Genomic DNA, 15005 nt, shown 5'->3' on the forward strand with positions numbered 1-15005 from the left:
AACTGGAGTGGGCCATGCCACAACCCTAGTAATTTTCTTACTTTATTACTTTATTCAAAGATTTAATTTTTCCATGCAGAAAGGCCACATATCCACTTGACTCACAGCACTGAGCAAGCAAGGTCTCCTGCTGTTGGCAGTAGCACTGCATTTTGCCTCAGCCTGTGGTGGGGCTCCATGCAGACACATGTCTCATGGCCAACAGAGGAGGGGTGACAAGTTCTGACGATGACAGCTCTGCAGTCTGTTGAGTTCTTCACTGGCAGGAGCATTTCTCCTGATGGTGACACCCATCTCACTGGAAAACAGTCTCCTGTTTGCAAATCTCCGAGGTTATCAGGGGCAAAAGTCGCGTGGGCTTGCTTGCACCCAGAGCAATTCTCCAGATCAAGTCTCTGAGCTGGCATATTAATGCTAGAAAAAGAGAGTTCAACAAATGACATTATCCCAGATTGTTTCCCTGGCTATAAATTCACCCTTGACTGTAGGAGTACTTTTCACGTGTAAAGTCTGAGAGGATAATTTTTTTTACAGCATTCACAATTGGCCTCTTTGATCCCACAGAAATTTACAGTAGTAATGCCCATCACCCAGACAAAAGAAAAAGTTGGATAAATGCCGACAGTTTCTGATAACCCACTTTAAGAAGGTTTTGCACATTGGGATACAGCCATCTGTTTTCTGCTACAGCGTCTAGTAGCAGAAGCATTTTAATGGCATTGTGTAAATTTAAGTTCCTCCTTCTCTTGAATGCTATGCTTTCTGCTGGATTGTCAAGTACTGAGTTTGTAAGGCATTAATTAACAACTTCCATGGGAGCATGTAAGGATACTCTGTACTTCTGAAAAGTCACACTGACACTGAAATACAAAGACAAAACAAAACAAAACAAAACAAAAATCAGTAAGAGGCAATAAAGACAGAATGTTTAGAAGCTTTAAGATGAGAAACAACAATTGGAATTTGCTTGTATTTCACTCTGAAGATATAACTAGATGCATTGGCAAGAGTAAACCCATATAACAGTGAACAGCACAAAAAGGTCTTTTGGACACTGCTAGGGAATGGACATGATACAAGGAAAAAAGAACAACATCAAATAAAATCACAAAATTAAAAATTACAGAACTACAAACAAGACTAACTTACAGAATGCCTGCTGAAAATATAATATTAAGCAAATGTAGCATTCCATCAGGTTCAGGTGATTTAGGAATAGTCGGTATTTTCAGTTCAGCTAGGTAAAGGGCAACAAAAGGAAAATTGATCTGTCTGCAGGGAACAGGTCATGAGCTGTCTGGAACTGGAAGGAAATACTTCTCCTGGATGTGCATCGATGTGTTATCACAAACGGAAAGGAGTCTCCATCCCTGCTGTATCTGCCCCTGATGAACAAGAAGGCAAACACCAGGCTTGTCTGGAGCACTGAGCTGATCTGGGCCGCTTGTTTCTGGCCTTGGGCGCCTTGCAAACAAATCCTTGATTCAAGTCACACAGACTGTTAGTTGCATGTCTTATTATTTTATTCTATTACTATTTCTGTTATTCTAATATTATCCTATTATTGCTATGGCTCCTCTCTGCTGAGCACCAGGCACAGACTGATTGCTGCTACTGAAGATCACTCTGTTATACTTGCATTTCAGCACTGTCATCTCCCCCGGGCAAAATTACTACAGCTGCCTTTCCACTCAAACAAACAAACAAACAAACAAAAAGTATTCAGATTCTTTCTTGAGGTTGCCTATCGAGGTTGTTCTGAAAAAAAATAATATATATATATATACATATATATGTTCTGGCAGTGTCTGCTTTTGTTAAAAAGGAGAGTCCACATGACGACACCCAAGTGCAGTCACTGTGTCATCCTTTCTCCTATGCCCCATGTTACTCCAGAACCAGAATCAGGTCTTTCTCTGCTTCTGTCCACCCGAGATAAAGGTACAGATTTCACAAAAACAAGCCCGTTTTGCCAAAATCGTTCGAGACATCCCAGCAGTTAGCCTACAGCATGCCTGGAGCAGTCGGTCTCAGCCCGTGCCCCACGCGATGGAGCCGGACGGACTCACGTGCCCCGGGTGAAGGCTCTCCCTGCGAAATGTTAAAATTCCCACCGCCCCTCCCAGGCAGGTGGAAGGATAAGGCTGCAGATAACAGGTAACTGCATGGCATTTCCTGCGGTCCTTGCCCTGTGCTGGCTGCAGGAGCTGACCTTCCACCAGCTGTGCATGGGAAATGCACGGGCGATGGGATGCGCGTCCTCCTGTGCCTGTGACCACGCACAGCTTGGATGTGTGCACCTAACCAAGTGCGTTTAGTCCCGTATTTGTACACAGTAAGAGCATGGGAAGCGTGGATGTAAATCACAAACCACTAGAAGGCTGTGGCTCTGATGCTGGACAGCCGACGGGCGTCCGTGCCTGCATGCAGGCTGACTTTTGGCAGCCGGCCGCCTCGGGGCTGACAGCGAGGGGGACGCGGGGACCCCGCGGGAGGGTGCCCGACCCCGGGGGGCTCCGGGGGGTTCCGGGGGGCTCCGGCCCCGGCTGCAGCCCCTGTCCCGGCCCGGCGGGGCCAGGTGAGCCGGCGGCTGCGGCGGCTGCGGCGGGAGCCCGGCCCTCAAGGAGTTACCGGTTGGGAAAATGACTTCATGTTTTCTGCCCGGCTCCTCTCGGCTCGCCCCCCACGGCCCCGTTTCACAATCCCGCCGCGCTCAGACGGGGCGAGCGCTGTGTCAAGCCCGGCGCACGCCACAGCGCACACCCCCGTGTTCTCTCACCCCGGATTTTCCCGGGCCGTGAATAATCTCGAAGCCCCCTCGATAAATACACGTTCAGGGATGCCCGGAGCTCACTCAACCCGCCAGCCTCTCCTCCTCCTCCGAAGACGGGCCGGAGCCGAAGAAGAAGAGCCTCACCATGAGCTTTCCCGACGGCTGCCGGGCGACGAGGCGCCGGGGGCCGCCCTCCCTCCGCTCCGCCGCCGCCCTGCTGCTGCTGCTGCCGCTGCTGCCGCCGCCCGCCGCCGCCGCGCCGCTGTCCCTGGCCGCGGCCTCCGACTCCTCCGGGGAGGCCGAGCCGGAGGAGGCCGGGGCGAGGCGGGCGGCGCTGCCCGACTGCGAGGCCCTGGCCTGGCTGCTGCACGCCCGGGCGGCCCGGCTGCAGGAGGAGGTGGGTACGGGGCCGTGAGGGCGGGTGGTCGTCCCCCTCCCCGGGGGGCTGCTGCCCGCCGCCGAGGTGCGACGTGAGGTGCGGGTGTCTCTCCTCAGATGTGCGAGAAGTTCACCGTCTGCGAGAACAGCATGGAGATGCTGGTCCAGAACAACCTCAACCTTCCCAAGGTGACGGAGGAAGACGGGTGTCTCCTGGCTGGCTTCGACGAGGCAAGGAACCGCTCTCTTTCTCGCCCGAACCCCGGCAGCATTCTTGGGCCTGCCCCAAAAGCAGCTGAGCCCAAGACTTGTGCCCACTCCCTCCTGCCCACCTGCCCCTACAGACGGCGCTCCGCCGAAGCCACGTCTGAGTTAGAGCTGACCTTCTCACCTTTCTCTTTCCAGGAGAAATGCTTGAAGAAACTCTCCAGTGGGCTTTTCACCTTTCAGACCTACCTTGAATACGTACAGGAAACTTTTACAAGTGAAAAGCAAAAAGTTGAGTCGCTGTACTATAGCACAAAGCATCTGGCAACGACGATAAGGCAGATGGTGAGTCGCTTTTAAATTTACTCAGACAGTCATTGTGACTTAGAACTGATGTGTAGTCAGAGAAATAGTAAGCTGTATGAAGTTGAAGATTTCCCGCTCTTACTTCTCTCAGCAAGAACAGGTGACAACACTTCCTTATGCTTGGATACTTACCCTTATGACTAATTTACAGGTTTTGTTTGTTTTGTTAAAGAAACTACTCTTCTTCCCACTTTCTATTTTCATTTTTAGTTTCCAAACTGACACTTAAATGCAGCTTTCTGTTTAAGAACAAATATGCTAATGCTGCCTGACTGATATTTCTCAAGAAATTCTTTCCTAATTGCAGTTCAGTCCTAACCTCCTAATGTTGCAAACTTCCAAGAAATACGATAACTTATCTTAAAACCTACATGAATAATAGTAAATACAGTTTTACAATATTATGAATCTTTGAAACTCTCCAAAACAAACTTTTCAGGTGAGCTGTGTGGTGTATTCAAATATCACTAGCTTAAAATCAAAGAAAACAGGTAAATTCAGAACAAAAGTTAATGACCCAACTAAATTAAAGGTGCTGCCTATTGAAAAGCTTGATTTTGCTTGCAATCATCATGAGGAAAAAAAATATATATATATATTCTTTACAGACAACTGATTATCTTTTGATTTGGTAAACTAAAGGCTATTCATTTCTGACAGCTGTTGTGTGTGTTTTGGAGTGCTTTGAAAGATCACACTTTAAATTCGCTTCATTGCTGCAGTTCTTACTCATGTTAATAATCCTTAAGATGAATGCTTCCTTTGTCATCAGTGAAACTTTGTATGAGTAAGAACCACCCAGGTGAGTAAGGATTCCAGAATTAAGAACTGCGGAAGTCTCAGGACATTATTTCCTTCAAGGTGCTTTTCAGCATTGAAAAGGCCATTGTTTGTTTCTAATACCTTTCTTAACATATTTATTTATGTTCATCATTCTTTAAGTGAAAGGAAGCTGAACTGCTTTTTTCACACTGTACTTGCTAAGAATAATAGTCCTGTCATAAGACAGCAGCTGACTACTGACTTCAAACTCAATACATTAGCTTGTAGAAAGTTTTATAGCTGGGTGAGACTAACCTTTTCTGAAAATTATACAGCTAGAGGTAATTAGGACAGGCACAATTAAACATGATGGTCAAATCAAACCCCACATTTGTAGGAATTGTTGAGATTTTGAGAAAATCTGCAGGTTGGAAACTTTTCTTTATGGGAAGTCTCTCTGCTGTTTAAGGCAAGGAGAGCAGGTGGAAAGTATCAGTCATTTGTGGTCAAGTCGATCCATTAGCAAGATATCTGTCTGGATATCCAATTTTTTAAAAAAGCATGCAAAGAGGTGTCTGATATACCAGTAACTAAACATGATCAGAATCCACCTCCAAGTAGTCTAGATGGAATAAATGTTCATTACTTTAATTTCACACACAAAAAAAAAATCCAGAAGGAGGTGCATGTGCTTTTGTCACTTGTTAAACGGTAGGACAGATCTTAAAAACAGGATGAAGAAGATACTTTATTATTAGACTTCTAGAAACTGAACTGAAACTGCTCCATGATTTGGGTAAGTCCCATTTTAAAAAGTCATCCAGCCACACCATGGGACAAGCTCTTCGAAACCATTCGGGTATCCAGTTCCCAGTGCTGACTGTTAGAATTAGATATGAAACTTCTCTTACTTGTCTTGTTCTTAGGATCCCACACACCAGTGAAAGTGGTAATGCTTAATCTTCCATGCACCTCAATGCCTGGAAAGTAGGAATTAAGCAGCTAGACAAGTTTGGCGTCTTTTGAAAACCGTTAATCTACTACCAAATGTGAGAGTACATGAATGTCACCTAATTAACTTATGATTCAGGATACAGCAGCCAGTATGGATTAGGACATATCATGTTCAGCATCTTCCCAGCTAACCACATGGTGAGCGGACACCAGGCAAACGTGTATTGATCTGTTCAGTGCAGCACATTCGACTGGAATATGCAAACCAGAACAAATGCTATAGATTAGACAAGAACCTTTGATTCTTCTGGCGACATAGCAGCAGATACAAACATACCTCAAATCCCACCGCAGAAGTGGAGCTGTAGATACACACAGGTTGCAGGGAGGTCTGCCAGCAGCTGCACAGAATGGGTGGATATGCAGGTGGTTGGAACATATTCTTATGCATAAACCAATCACTTCTGGCACGATTGTTTAAACCACTTTAACAAGGGCACCTCAATATTCTGTTTTTCACAGGTGGTAAATCCTGATGAAGTGGTCATCCCAGATTCAGCTACCCAGAAATCCCTCCTCACAAAGCTGAAGTCGGATAAGACCTGGATAGAGAAAATCACCACACACCTCATCCTCCGAGACTTTACTTCATTTATGGAGAAAACCGTGAGGGCTGTTCGCTATTTGAAAAACACCAGGAGTTTCAGTGTCTGAATGTTTTAATTCGGGCACAATCCTTTGTTACAAATCTGTCATGTGGCAGATGACAGTGTTGTTCTGTTTTAAGAACCAGAAATAGTAACAATGGTTTGCATTTTTATATATCCTCATTTCCTTCTAGGAACCTATTTATTGTATTTAAAATATTTATTCATTTCTAATGATTTCTATTTATATTTTCAATATTTAGAAATAATTTAAAGAAAGGACCTATTTTATTTCATTTCTAATGGTACTATTCAGAATATCAACTTATTTAATATGTATTTGATACCAAAAGAATTTTTCAGAAGCTAGATTGTTGTACAACTTATGCTTTTAAAATATTTGAGAGATTTCATTTATGACCTATTTATATTTTGTAAACAAATAAAAGCTGATTAAAAAAAAAACCTGTATAACCTGTTTGGATTTTAATTAAGACTGAGGGACTCTAACGTATCTATTTTTTAATGCCAGTAATTATCAAAATAACTATTTTCAATAATTTAATTTTTTATCAGTATAATTACATCAGATATCTACATAGTACATATATACATACATATACAGCCTAATCAATATAAAAATCTTAAAATGGGATATAAAGTAAATAGATGTACTGTATGTACTTCACTGTATGTACTGTATTTACATCATTATGTACTGTAAGTACTTCAGTGCTGAACATGATAAAGCATTATTGCTCAAGAAACAAATGGATAATGATACCCCTATATTTAATAGGGAACACTATAAATTTGTAAGTAGATGCTTACAAGTCAGCAATCTGTTTGAAACAAATAAAATGGTCAGATACTGAATTAACAGGTTTGATATAACCTGATTATCTTCTGATTATACTTACTGCTGTCATTCAAGGGAATTTTCCAAGTTTGACCAAACATCTCTCCCTTTCCCCCAGGATGTAGAAAAAAAAATCTTAGGATCTTTCCCCAGGTAGGAGAAATCAACATATTATTGCTGAGATGTTAACGACTCTTGGTGATCTAATCCATTTGTCTTTTGTCATTTATATTCCACTAGCATGGAGAGGTCCCCGTAACATGAATGCAAATCGTTGAGCACTGCAGAGAAAGAAAATCCTTAGACTGAGTACCAAACCACTGAAATATTCCTTACCTGTTTCATCTCTTTCATTGTGGCTGCGGACATACCTCATACACCCAAACGCATAGGAATTTAGCTCATAGCACACATAAAGGACGGAGTCCCTTGAGCTTTGTCCCTGCAGTGTGAATGGAAGAACATTAATGACCCTCTCTCTTGAGCAGCACAATGGTGCAGATGAGGAGATGAAAGGCATGCCCTGGAATGTGGATAAGGATGTCAGTAAATTCTCCTCTTCCTCTGAGAGATCTGATCCTCCATGCACGCATTCCACCACTGGGGATGCCAAAACAATGAGCAGTCAGCTCAGAGCCTGCATCTCAGAGGCTCAACACAAAGCGAAGTACAATTGCTTTGCCCAATATGGTAAAACCATATGGCTCAAATTGTGCAACACCTCAGGAAAGAATGAAGAGACCTCAAAGCAGTCATTTTCAAGATGTCTGTGGCGAGCAGGGTTTCCTCGCAACACAGAAGACAGTACTTTAGCTGTCCTGGCTCACAGTCAAAAAAAATCTGGTTTGCCCTTTTCAAAGCCTACCTTTGCAGAGATTTTCTTAGTGAATGCTTGGCTAGAGAGCATTCTGGTGCTTACCATGACAGCTAGGGGAGAGCCACAAAGTTTACCTAAATCGCTTTGCCCTTTTCTGAGCAAAATGCAACAATCCGTCTTAAAGACGCTGGGCTGCTGTCTTGTATACATGTGGCTTTGAGAAGGAAAGAATGTAATTTGCATCTGTTGGTCTAGATGAAACTAGACCAACAGTAAGAATTCTTCAGTAAGTGTCCTTAAAAAAAGGAAGTTCTCTGAGTGAGGTCATGTATGAAGGGTTTACCACCAAGAGTCTTCAAAGAGACCTCAATGGGAATCCCAAGTTGAACCCTTCAAGGACTGTCTTACTATATGAGAGCAGAGGGGAAAGAAAAAAGAAAGGAAGAGAAAAAGAAAACTGGTCTCATCTCTCTCCTAGTACTGGGTGACGATTAAGAATCATTATAAGATCATTATTAGTTACTATGTATACCTCAAGTAAACAAACTCACTCTCAGAATGGATTTCCTCCTGGAATTCCAGGAGGTAGCTCAACTACAAGGTACTGAAATCTTGTGCAACAGACTGACGAGCATCTGCACTTCCTACCAGCACCCTTCAGCTAGTGGCCACCCCATGTCGTCCATCACCGTAGCAAAGATGTAAACATTACTACATTTCAGGATGTACAATGCGAGCAAACATCACTGCTTGCTAGGAGATGCTGCTGGTGCTTTTGCTGAGGTGCCGCCATTTTATCTGCAGCTCCCCCACAGCCACCTGCAGTTCTCAGGGTACTTCCACCCAGCAGCTTGTCAGAGAACTAAACACTGCTGAGCATGTTAAGGAGCCTCTCTAGCTTATCTTCCTCTTTTTCCCCAATTTGCTGTACAGAAAGCATTTTACAATGAGCAACAAACACACATGAACATTTATTTGTTGGTAGATCAGTGCAAATACATAAAAACAGGTAAGAGTAGAAATGATGAGTCTAAACTTTTACAAATTGATCCCCCAAAATAACTGTGCTACTTTTAGCAACAATGAAATCACAGAGTCATCTAGGTTGGAAAAGACCTTCAAGATCATCAAGTCCAACAATCAACCTGACCTACCAAGTCCGACCACTAAATCATGTCCCGTAGTGTCACATCTGCACGTCTATTAAACATCCCTGGAATCTCCAGGGACTCCACTTCCCTGGGCAGCCTGCTACAATGCTCTGCTACCCTTTCTGTGAAGAAACTATTTCTAACATCCAAACTAAACCTCTCCTGGTGCAACTTGAGACCATTTTCTTCTGTCCTAATCATTTGTCACCTGAGAAAAGAATACACCCTTCTTGCTGCAACCTCCCTTCTTTTGCAGAGAGCAATGAGGTCTCCCCTCAGCCTCCTCTTCTCCAAACTAAACAACCCCAATTCCCTCAGTCACTCCTCGGTTGTCTTATATGACCCGTGTGATGGCACTCAAGACGATCTGCACCATAACCTTCTCCAGTAGTGAGGCTGGACTGAAAGGCCTGTAGTTTCCAGGATCCTCTTTCCTGCCCTTACTGCAGATTGGAGTCCCATTCGCTAACCTCCAGACAACTGGGACCTCCCCAGTTCGCTAGGACTGCTGGCAAGTTATTGAAAGTGGCTCTTAAAAGAGAGCACCTCATAACTGACAGCTAATTCACCGATACTGAGCAAGGCAAAAAAAGACCTCCTAATACTTAACTGTAAGAACTAGGAAACTACCCAGCAAACAAGCCTTATGGCTGATGATGTACAGGACTAGGTTCTCCCCACAGACTGTGAAGCCAGCTAGTCTGCCTCCATGTTTGTCTTGCAGCTCTACTCATTAACATCACCCAGAAATTTTGGAATATACTCAACAGACTACAAACTCCCTTTATCCCAAATTAGCTTTCCTAATGCAGGAAGAGGGTAGAGAAAGTTACATTAAAAGGAATGCATGCACTCTGTAGTACGCAAGAAAAAGCCTGTGGTATTAACAGACAGTATCAGAGGAAGATAAGTAATAACATTTGTCTTGGTGCTGTGGTCGTGACACTAAAATGCTAGGTAATAGAGAAAAAAATCATTTGAAAAAACCTTATACGAAGGTAAGTAATCTATAATGCAGAATTACTTAATTTTTTGACAACGATGGTCTCATTTTCCTACCTTTTAAAACATGTTTTCTTAATAGAAGCCTGATGTGAAATAAACTTAAAAAAAACATATCAGGCATGATCCACTTCACAGTGGATTAGTTAATTCATGTAAACACGTGAACTCCTTCCAAGACAATTTACTATGGCAAAATCCTCACTTCAGAGCTTGCCTTCACATCTTCTGTAAAGGTCTGAGAAACAGGTTTTCACGTATACAAGATGTTACTTTCCTTTATGAAAACATCTTGAAGCACAAAGAAAAAAAAAAATGAGGCAGACTATAGAACTTCTGCTAAATCTACAAAATTTATTCCAGAAGCACAGTAGGATGTTTGAACTTTGTAATCATTTCATTTGCTGCATTACATTCATTTCAATAGTGTTACAACTGTCTGATTTTCAAAATCCTGAAATATTTGAATGGTGACTATCTCAAAAAAGTAGTTAATTGCAATCGGTGAGGATACACAGCAGTACCATTGCCTGCCAAGTAAGCCAATGCACTGATGTAAACTCTAAATTTTGGCCGAAAGAACAGATTCTTGAAAAAGACTGTCTCCACTTCTAGCACCTTCACTGACTTTATTAATGGCTGGTGGCTAGTGAGGTTAGCACAGATGCTAAGGTTAGAGGTGGAGGAGTGTACACCACTAGCAGATTAAATGGAGCAGTATCACTTTTCAGCAGTAATGAGCCATCAGATTGACTTAGCTAGCTTTTGAAACTTGCCCCAGAGTTTCCCACTCTTACCGGTAACTAGTAATTTAATTTAAACAATAAAATAATGGGAAGATAAGTATACAATAGTATACATCACAGTCAGACCCTGAAGTTCTAGAAGTGCTGATAAATGTACATATTAGTATAAACCTTATGGTATTTGGTGATAAACTTTCTTTAAACCCTTACTTCTTGAGTTGAATGGTTAGATAACAATTTCAGATCTCTCAATGAAATACTTTCTTCCTGAAAAGATGAAAAATAAAACTAACCCTCTCACCCCCAGAAAACGCAGTCTCTGCAGGCTCCAACACTGAGATAGCATTTCCTCCCCAAGCTCTTAACCAAATTAACTCAATTGTGTAATTTCATCATATTTACCCTAAACTCAGTATACTTTCAAGGCATACTTTGGGGGTCATAGGATAACACAGTACAGAAGTTTTGCAGTCTGAATTCCTATTGAATGACCAGAATCTAAGAAGAATCAGTCTTTCAAGAGATAATCTATATGCAAAATAAATAAATAAAACATTAACCTTCAATTTCAGAAAATTGAGATTTGATTTGCCCTACCGTATTTATTTCTACCAGACAGTGCTTCCCTAACACAATATGGACATTTTATTGTTTCAGCTAAATTTTGATTAGTTTCAATAACAGCAAATGTGTTAGTGATTAGCTGTTCATCTCTTTGAATTTATATACAAATAGATAAAATTCTACATTCTGCAGCATATGAAGAAGGAAAACATGATGTATTTGCAAATTATATTAACAGTTTTATTACCTGAGAGAATCCCTGCTGTTGCACGCACACACACAGACGTAAAATCACCTACGGAAAGTTCAAAGTCCAATCTTCATCTTAAAAAAGAAAAACTGCCTACTATGTCATCACTAGTACATAGCAATAGTCTTCCTCTCTTCTTCCACTGTTCCTAATAATTTGTGTAGAGATAAAAAAAAAAAGGGACCACATCTTGACTACACCTGTAGACCCCACATTAGCAATGTTAACAAATACAATGAAGTTCAAAGTTGTTCCTCAAATTACAAGACCTATAATCCTTACTAATCATACGGCTCAGTGACCTGGGACTGGGCTATAAGAGAAAATGGAATTCGTTAGAAGGGAGACCTTCTAAGAAGAAGATGAAGGCAGATGTACGGGCAATCTTCCAGTCGTGCTGAAAAAAGCCTGTTTTTCAGTTGCAGTGTCATGAATTACACCATTTGGGGGGTTTCTATAAGAATAAGACAGATCCTGAGAAACAGCATTAGGATATAACTGGAAATCCAGGTTTATCTCACTTCCCAAGCCAGTAACTGCTCATTGCTTTGCAGTTGCTTGAACTTCTTAAGTTATTGTTGATAGAAATTTGATTTCTTAATCACAAGAAAATATAAGAGTAAATTCTCTTTTCCACTTGGCGGATGTGCATGTCCTCTGCCTTACCCATTCCCTAATCCTGAATTAATAGAAGCATAACCAAGAAACAATGAATGTAACCCACAAACAGTTACTGCGTTGCACACCATCATGGAAAAATATTTAGAAATTGCAATTAACTAATCAGTTTTAAAAAGTAAATTAGTCATATGACATTAAACCAGGATGTGGTTTACTCCTGTGGTGAGAACAGATGTAATGAGCTTTTATTTCCAAAATTCATCATAAGTACCATCATAATTTAAATTTCAAGTATATAAGGAGGTATTTCCAAAAATATCACGGGTATTTAGCTTGTTTTAGCATTTTTTTTCCTGTTAAAAGCATGTTAGAACCCTGTTTCATTGACAACATGATGCAATAAAAACAAAACTTAAGAAGCACTTTGTCATCTACAGCCATTCTGAGACATCCGTACACAGAAAAGAAGCACGTTTTACACGTTGCCAACATGTGGGCCTGTTGTTAAAAATCGTGATAATTGCTTTGGTTTGCAGTGTTTACATGTTTGAAAACTATAGGTTTAAGTTACTTTGACTTTTGCTGATGACTTAAGCATGTATCCTCGTTTTGTAACTGCAATGAGATACAGTACAACGACCTTACGCTGGCTGTGTCTACACCAGCAACTTGTAGAACTACATACTTGTTCCAAATTTCTTATCAGTTTCGTTGTTACCTCAACTGACCAGTCCTTGAAATGCTTTTGGAGCAAAAAGGTAGGTTCCTTTGTAGATTAACTTACTATGAACAGATCTGTAAACCAAACATTTTGTTTACTCTCCCCTGCTCAGTGGCTACACTACAAGGCACAAAACGTCTTTTCACACCCTGCTACCAGGAGATCCCCTGTCCACACAAGACCAAGAAACCCACCAAACTCACAAGACTCCCCCCGTATGACAGGGCTCTGCTTCTCCTTGGTTACGTACACACCTGTCTTTTTCTCAGTTTACGTGATTTTCACTTCTAAAAACCTCGTCTGCATTTCATACTCCTTTACCCTCTTGATCAATCTCATCTTTATTTTTCCAGACCCTGACTTTTTTTTTTTTTTTTTTAAATCTAATATCTTTATCCCCCTTTACATTTGCAATGGCCATGCCCGAGGACAGTTCTTCAGAGACGGAGCCTGCCCATTTCTTCAGTCCTGGCTTAAGGACAATTCCTCCTTCACAGATACTCTCCTCAGACACCCATCAGGCCATTGGCTGGTGCCGCTCTTCCAGAAGGAGGCCAAGGAGGTGGACCAGGACCTTCTGACATGCAGAAATGTTGACTTCCTCACGTCAAAGGACCGTGGACATGGTACTGCAGGTCACTTGAAATGGGCAACAGGGCATTCTTCTCACATTAAAATCCTTGAGATTTGGCAAAAAAAAAAACAACCCAAAGATTTGGTAAGCAGCATAGTGAACTACAACCCATGGCAACCTTTGATCTTCCTAAGACCAGTCCAGGTGGAAACGTTCCCCTCAGCCTCTTGCACAATTATTTGCACAACACACCCCAGCAACAGCTTCCCATGTGGGGCACTACACTAAGACTACGGCAACCACAGGCATGCTCCACGTCCACCTCACAGGCACGAGACACGCGGCTGTGCCATTCCTACGTCCAGGTAAGAGCTGATAAAGATACCTCAGAGCAGGTACGTTCTGCACGGCACACAGGAAAGCACAAATGATTTTATTTCACACTTCTCAGAGCATGGGTAAAGCATAAACTTGAGTTAAGCTGTGGAAGTCACAGGCTGATTTTCAGAAAACTACATGCTCTGACTTTATTCAAACATCAGAGTTCATGCATGGTCTCAAAGGACCGCATCACAAATCCCATTTCTGAAAAGAATCCATACTTGGCTACAGAAGCCACTGATTCACGTGACAGAAATCTGCTGAGTGGGAAAGCCCCTGTTTGTTTCTAAGCATCTCCCATCCCACGGTAAAACAAAAACTTTTGGGGAGTCTGACAAACAGGAAATGTATTTGAGTCCTTCCACTTTAATCCAGAGGCCTGCCCTCTTCCTCCTAGCAACACACAAACACCCTTGACAAAACTGGTGTATTTGCTGACGTTATTTTAAGAGAATTAAGATTCTTTATAGTAATCTGTTCAAAACACAACTTCGAAGAACAAGGATCTGTTCCTACAAGCACGTCTGAATTTTGTGAAAATGACAGTAACTACAAATGAATTCAAGGTATTGCTACCAAAGACTCCCTTCATTTTTAAGGCTTAGAGAAAAAGACTTCTCTGATCCTGTTTTTGTTACTTTATAATTAGTTACTAAGACCTATGGTTAATGGCTATTCAATTCTTTTCAAGATAAAAATGAGTTTTTAAGGAGTTTCAATTACTTTTATTTAGAGAGAGAAACACTGACTGCATTAATCGAACAAATTTGTAATATATATCAGCATTCAATTTAACTTGACTTGAACATACTACGAAGGACAATTTATTCCTAAACGTCAAAGGCCAAAGGTTGCATGTTAATGACTTTCCTGAACCACGTTTGATTTTTTTTTTAAAGAAAAACAATTGCAGTCATTTATCTATAGCAGTGAATCACTAAAATTTGTTATCCAATGTGCTTAAAGCAAAATTCTCAGAATAACAGTTGCCTAAACAATACTTATTCAATAATTCCAAGTCTTAAAAAAATGAACTAATTACTTATAAAGGAAATTTTGATGATACTGAGGTCACAGAATCCAGCCTGTGCTTGACACATCCATACTTATTTATATACTTTTAGCGAAAGAGACAAGAACACTTCCCCATTTGGCACTTCTTGCCAAATACTATTATTCCTGGAAAGCTGCCAGAGCGACCATGCGGTGGTTAAGACCCACAAACCACATCC

At 41.6% G+C, this 15005-nt stretch overlaps 2 protein-coding genes across 5 annotated transcripts in view; one reads left to right on the plus strand and one right to left on the minus strand.

Annotated features, from left to right (window-relative positions):
• Positions 1-15005, minus strand: part of TOMM7 (translocase of outer mitochondrial membrane 7) — a 20881-nt gene continuing 5876 nt past the window's right edge. Inside the window, exons 3-6 of one of the 4 annotated variants that reach the window (XR_007707827.1) lie at positions 7008-7227; positions 5941-6042; positions 5778-5841; positions 1-414 (exon numbers count right to left, since the gene is read on the minus strand). The gene's annotated coding sequence lies outside the window, so the exon portion shown is untranslated. Of the gene's footprint in view, positions 415-3876; positions 5692-5777; positions 6043-7007; positions 7228-15005 lie in introns of those variants that run through there. The other 3 variants (XR_007707828.1, XR_007707825.1, XR_007707826.1) reach the window with 3 other exon arrangements.
• Positions 2919-6552, plus strand: IL6 (interleukin 6). The gene is made up of 4 exons (XM_035562429.1): positions 2919-3170; positions 3269-3382; positions 3557-3703; positions 5963-6552. Exons 1-4 carry the CDS (start codon positions 2919-2921, stop codon positions 6152-6154), a joined length of 705 nt encoding a protein of 234 aa, XP_035418322.1. The 3' UTR covers positions 6155-6552.

The sequence above is a fragment of the Cygnus atratus genome, chromosome 2 (assembly GCF_013377495.2).
Source record: "Cygnus atratus isolate AKBS03 ecotype Queensland, Australia chromosome 2, CAtr_DNAZoo_HiC_assembly, whole genome shotgun sequence".
NCBI classification, from domain to species: domain Eukaryota; kingdom Metazoa; phylum Chordata; class Aves; order Anseriformes; family Anatidae; genus Cygnus; species Cygnus atratus.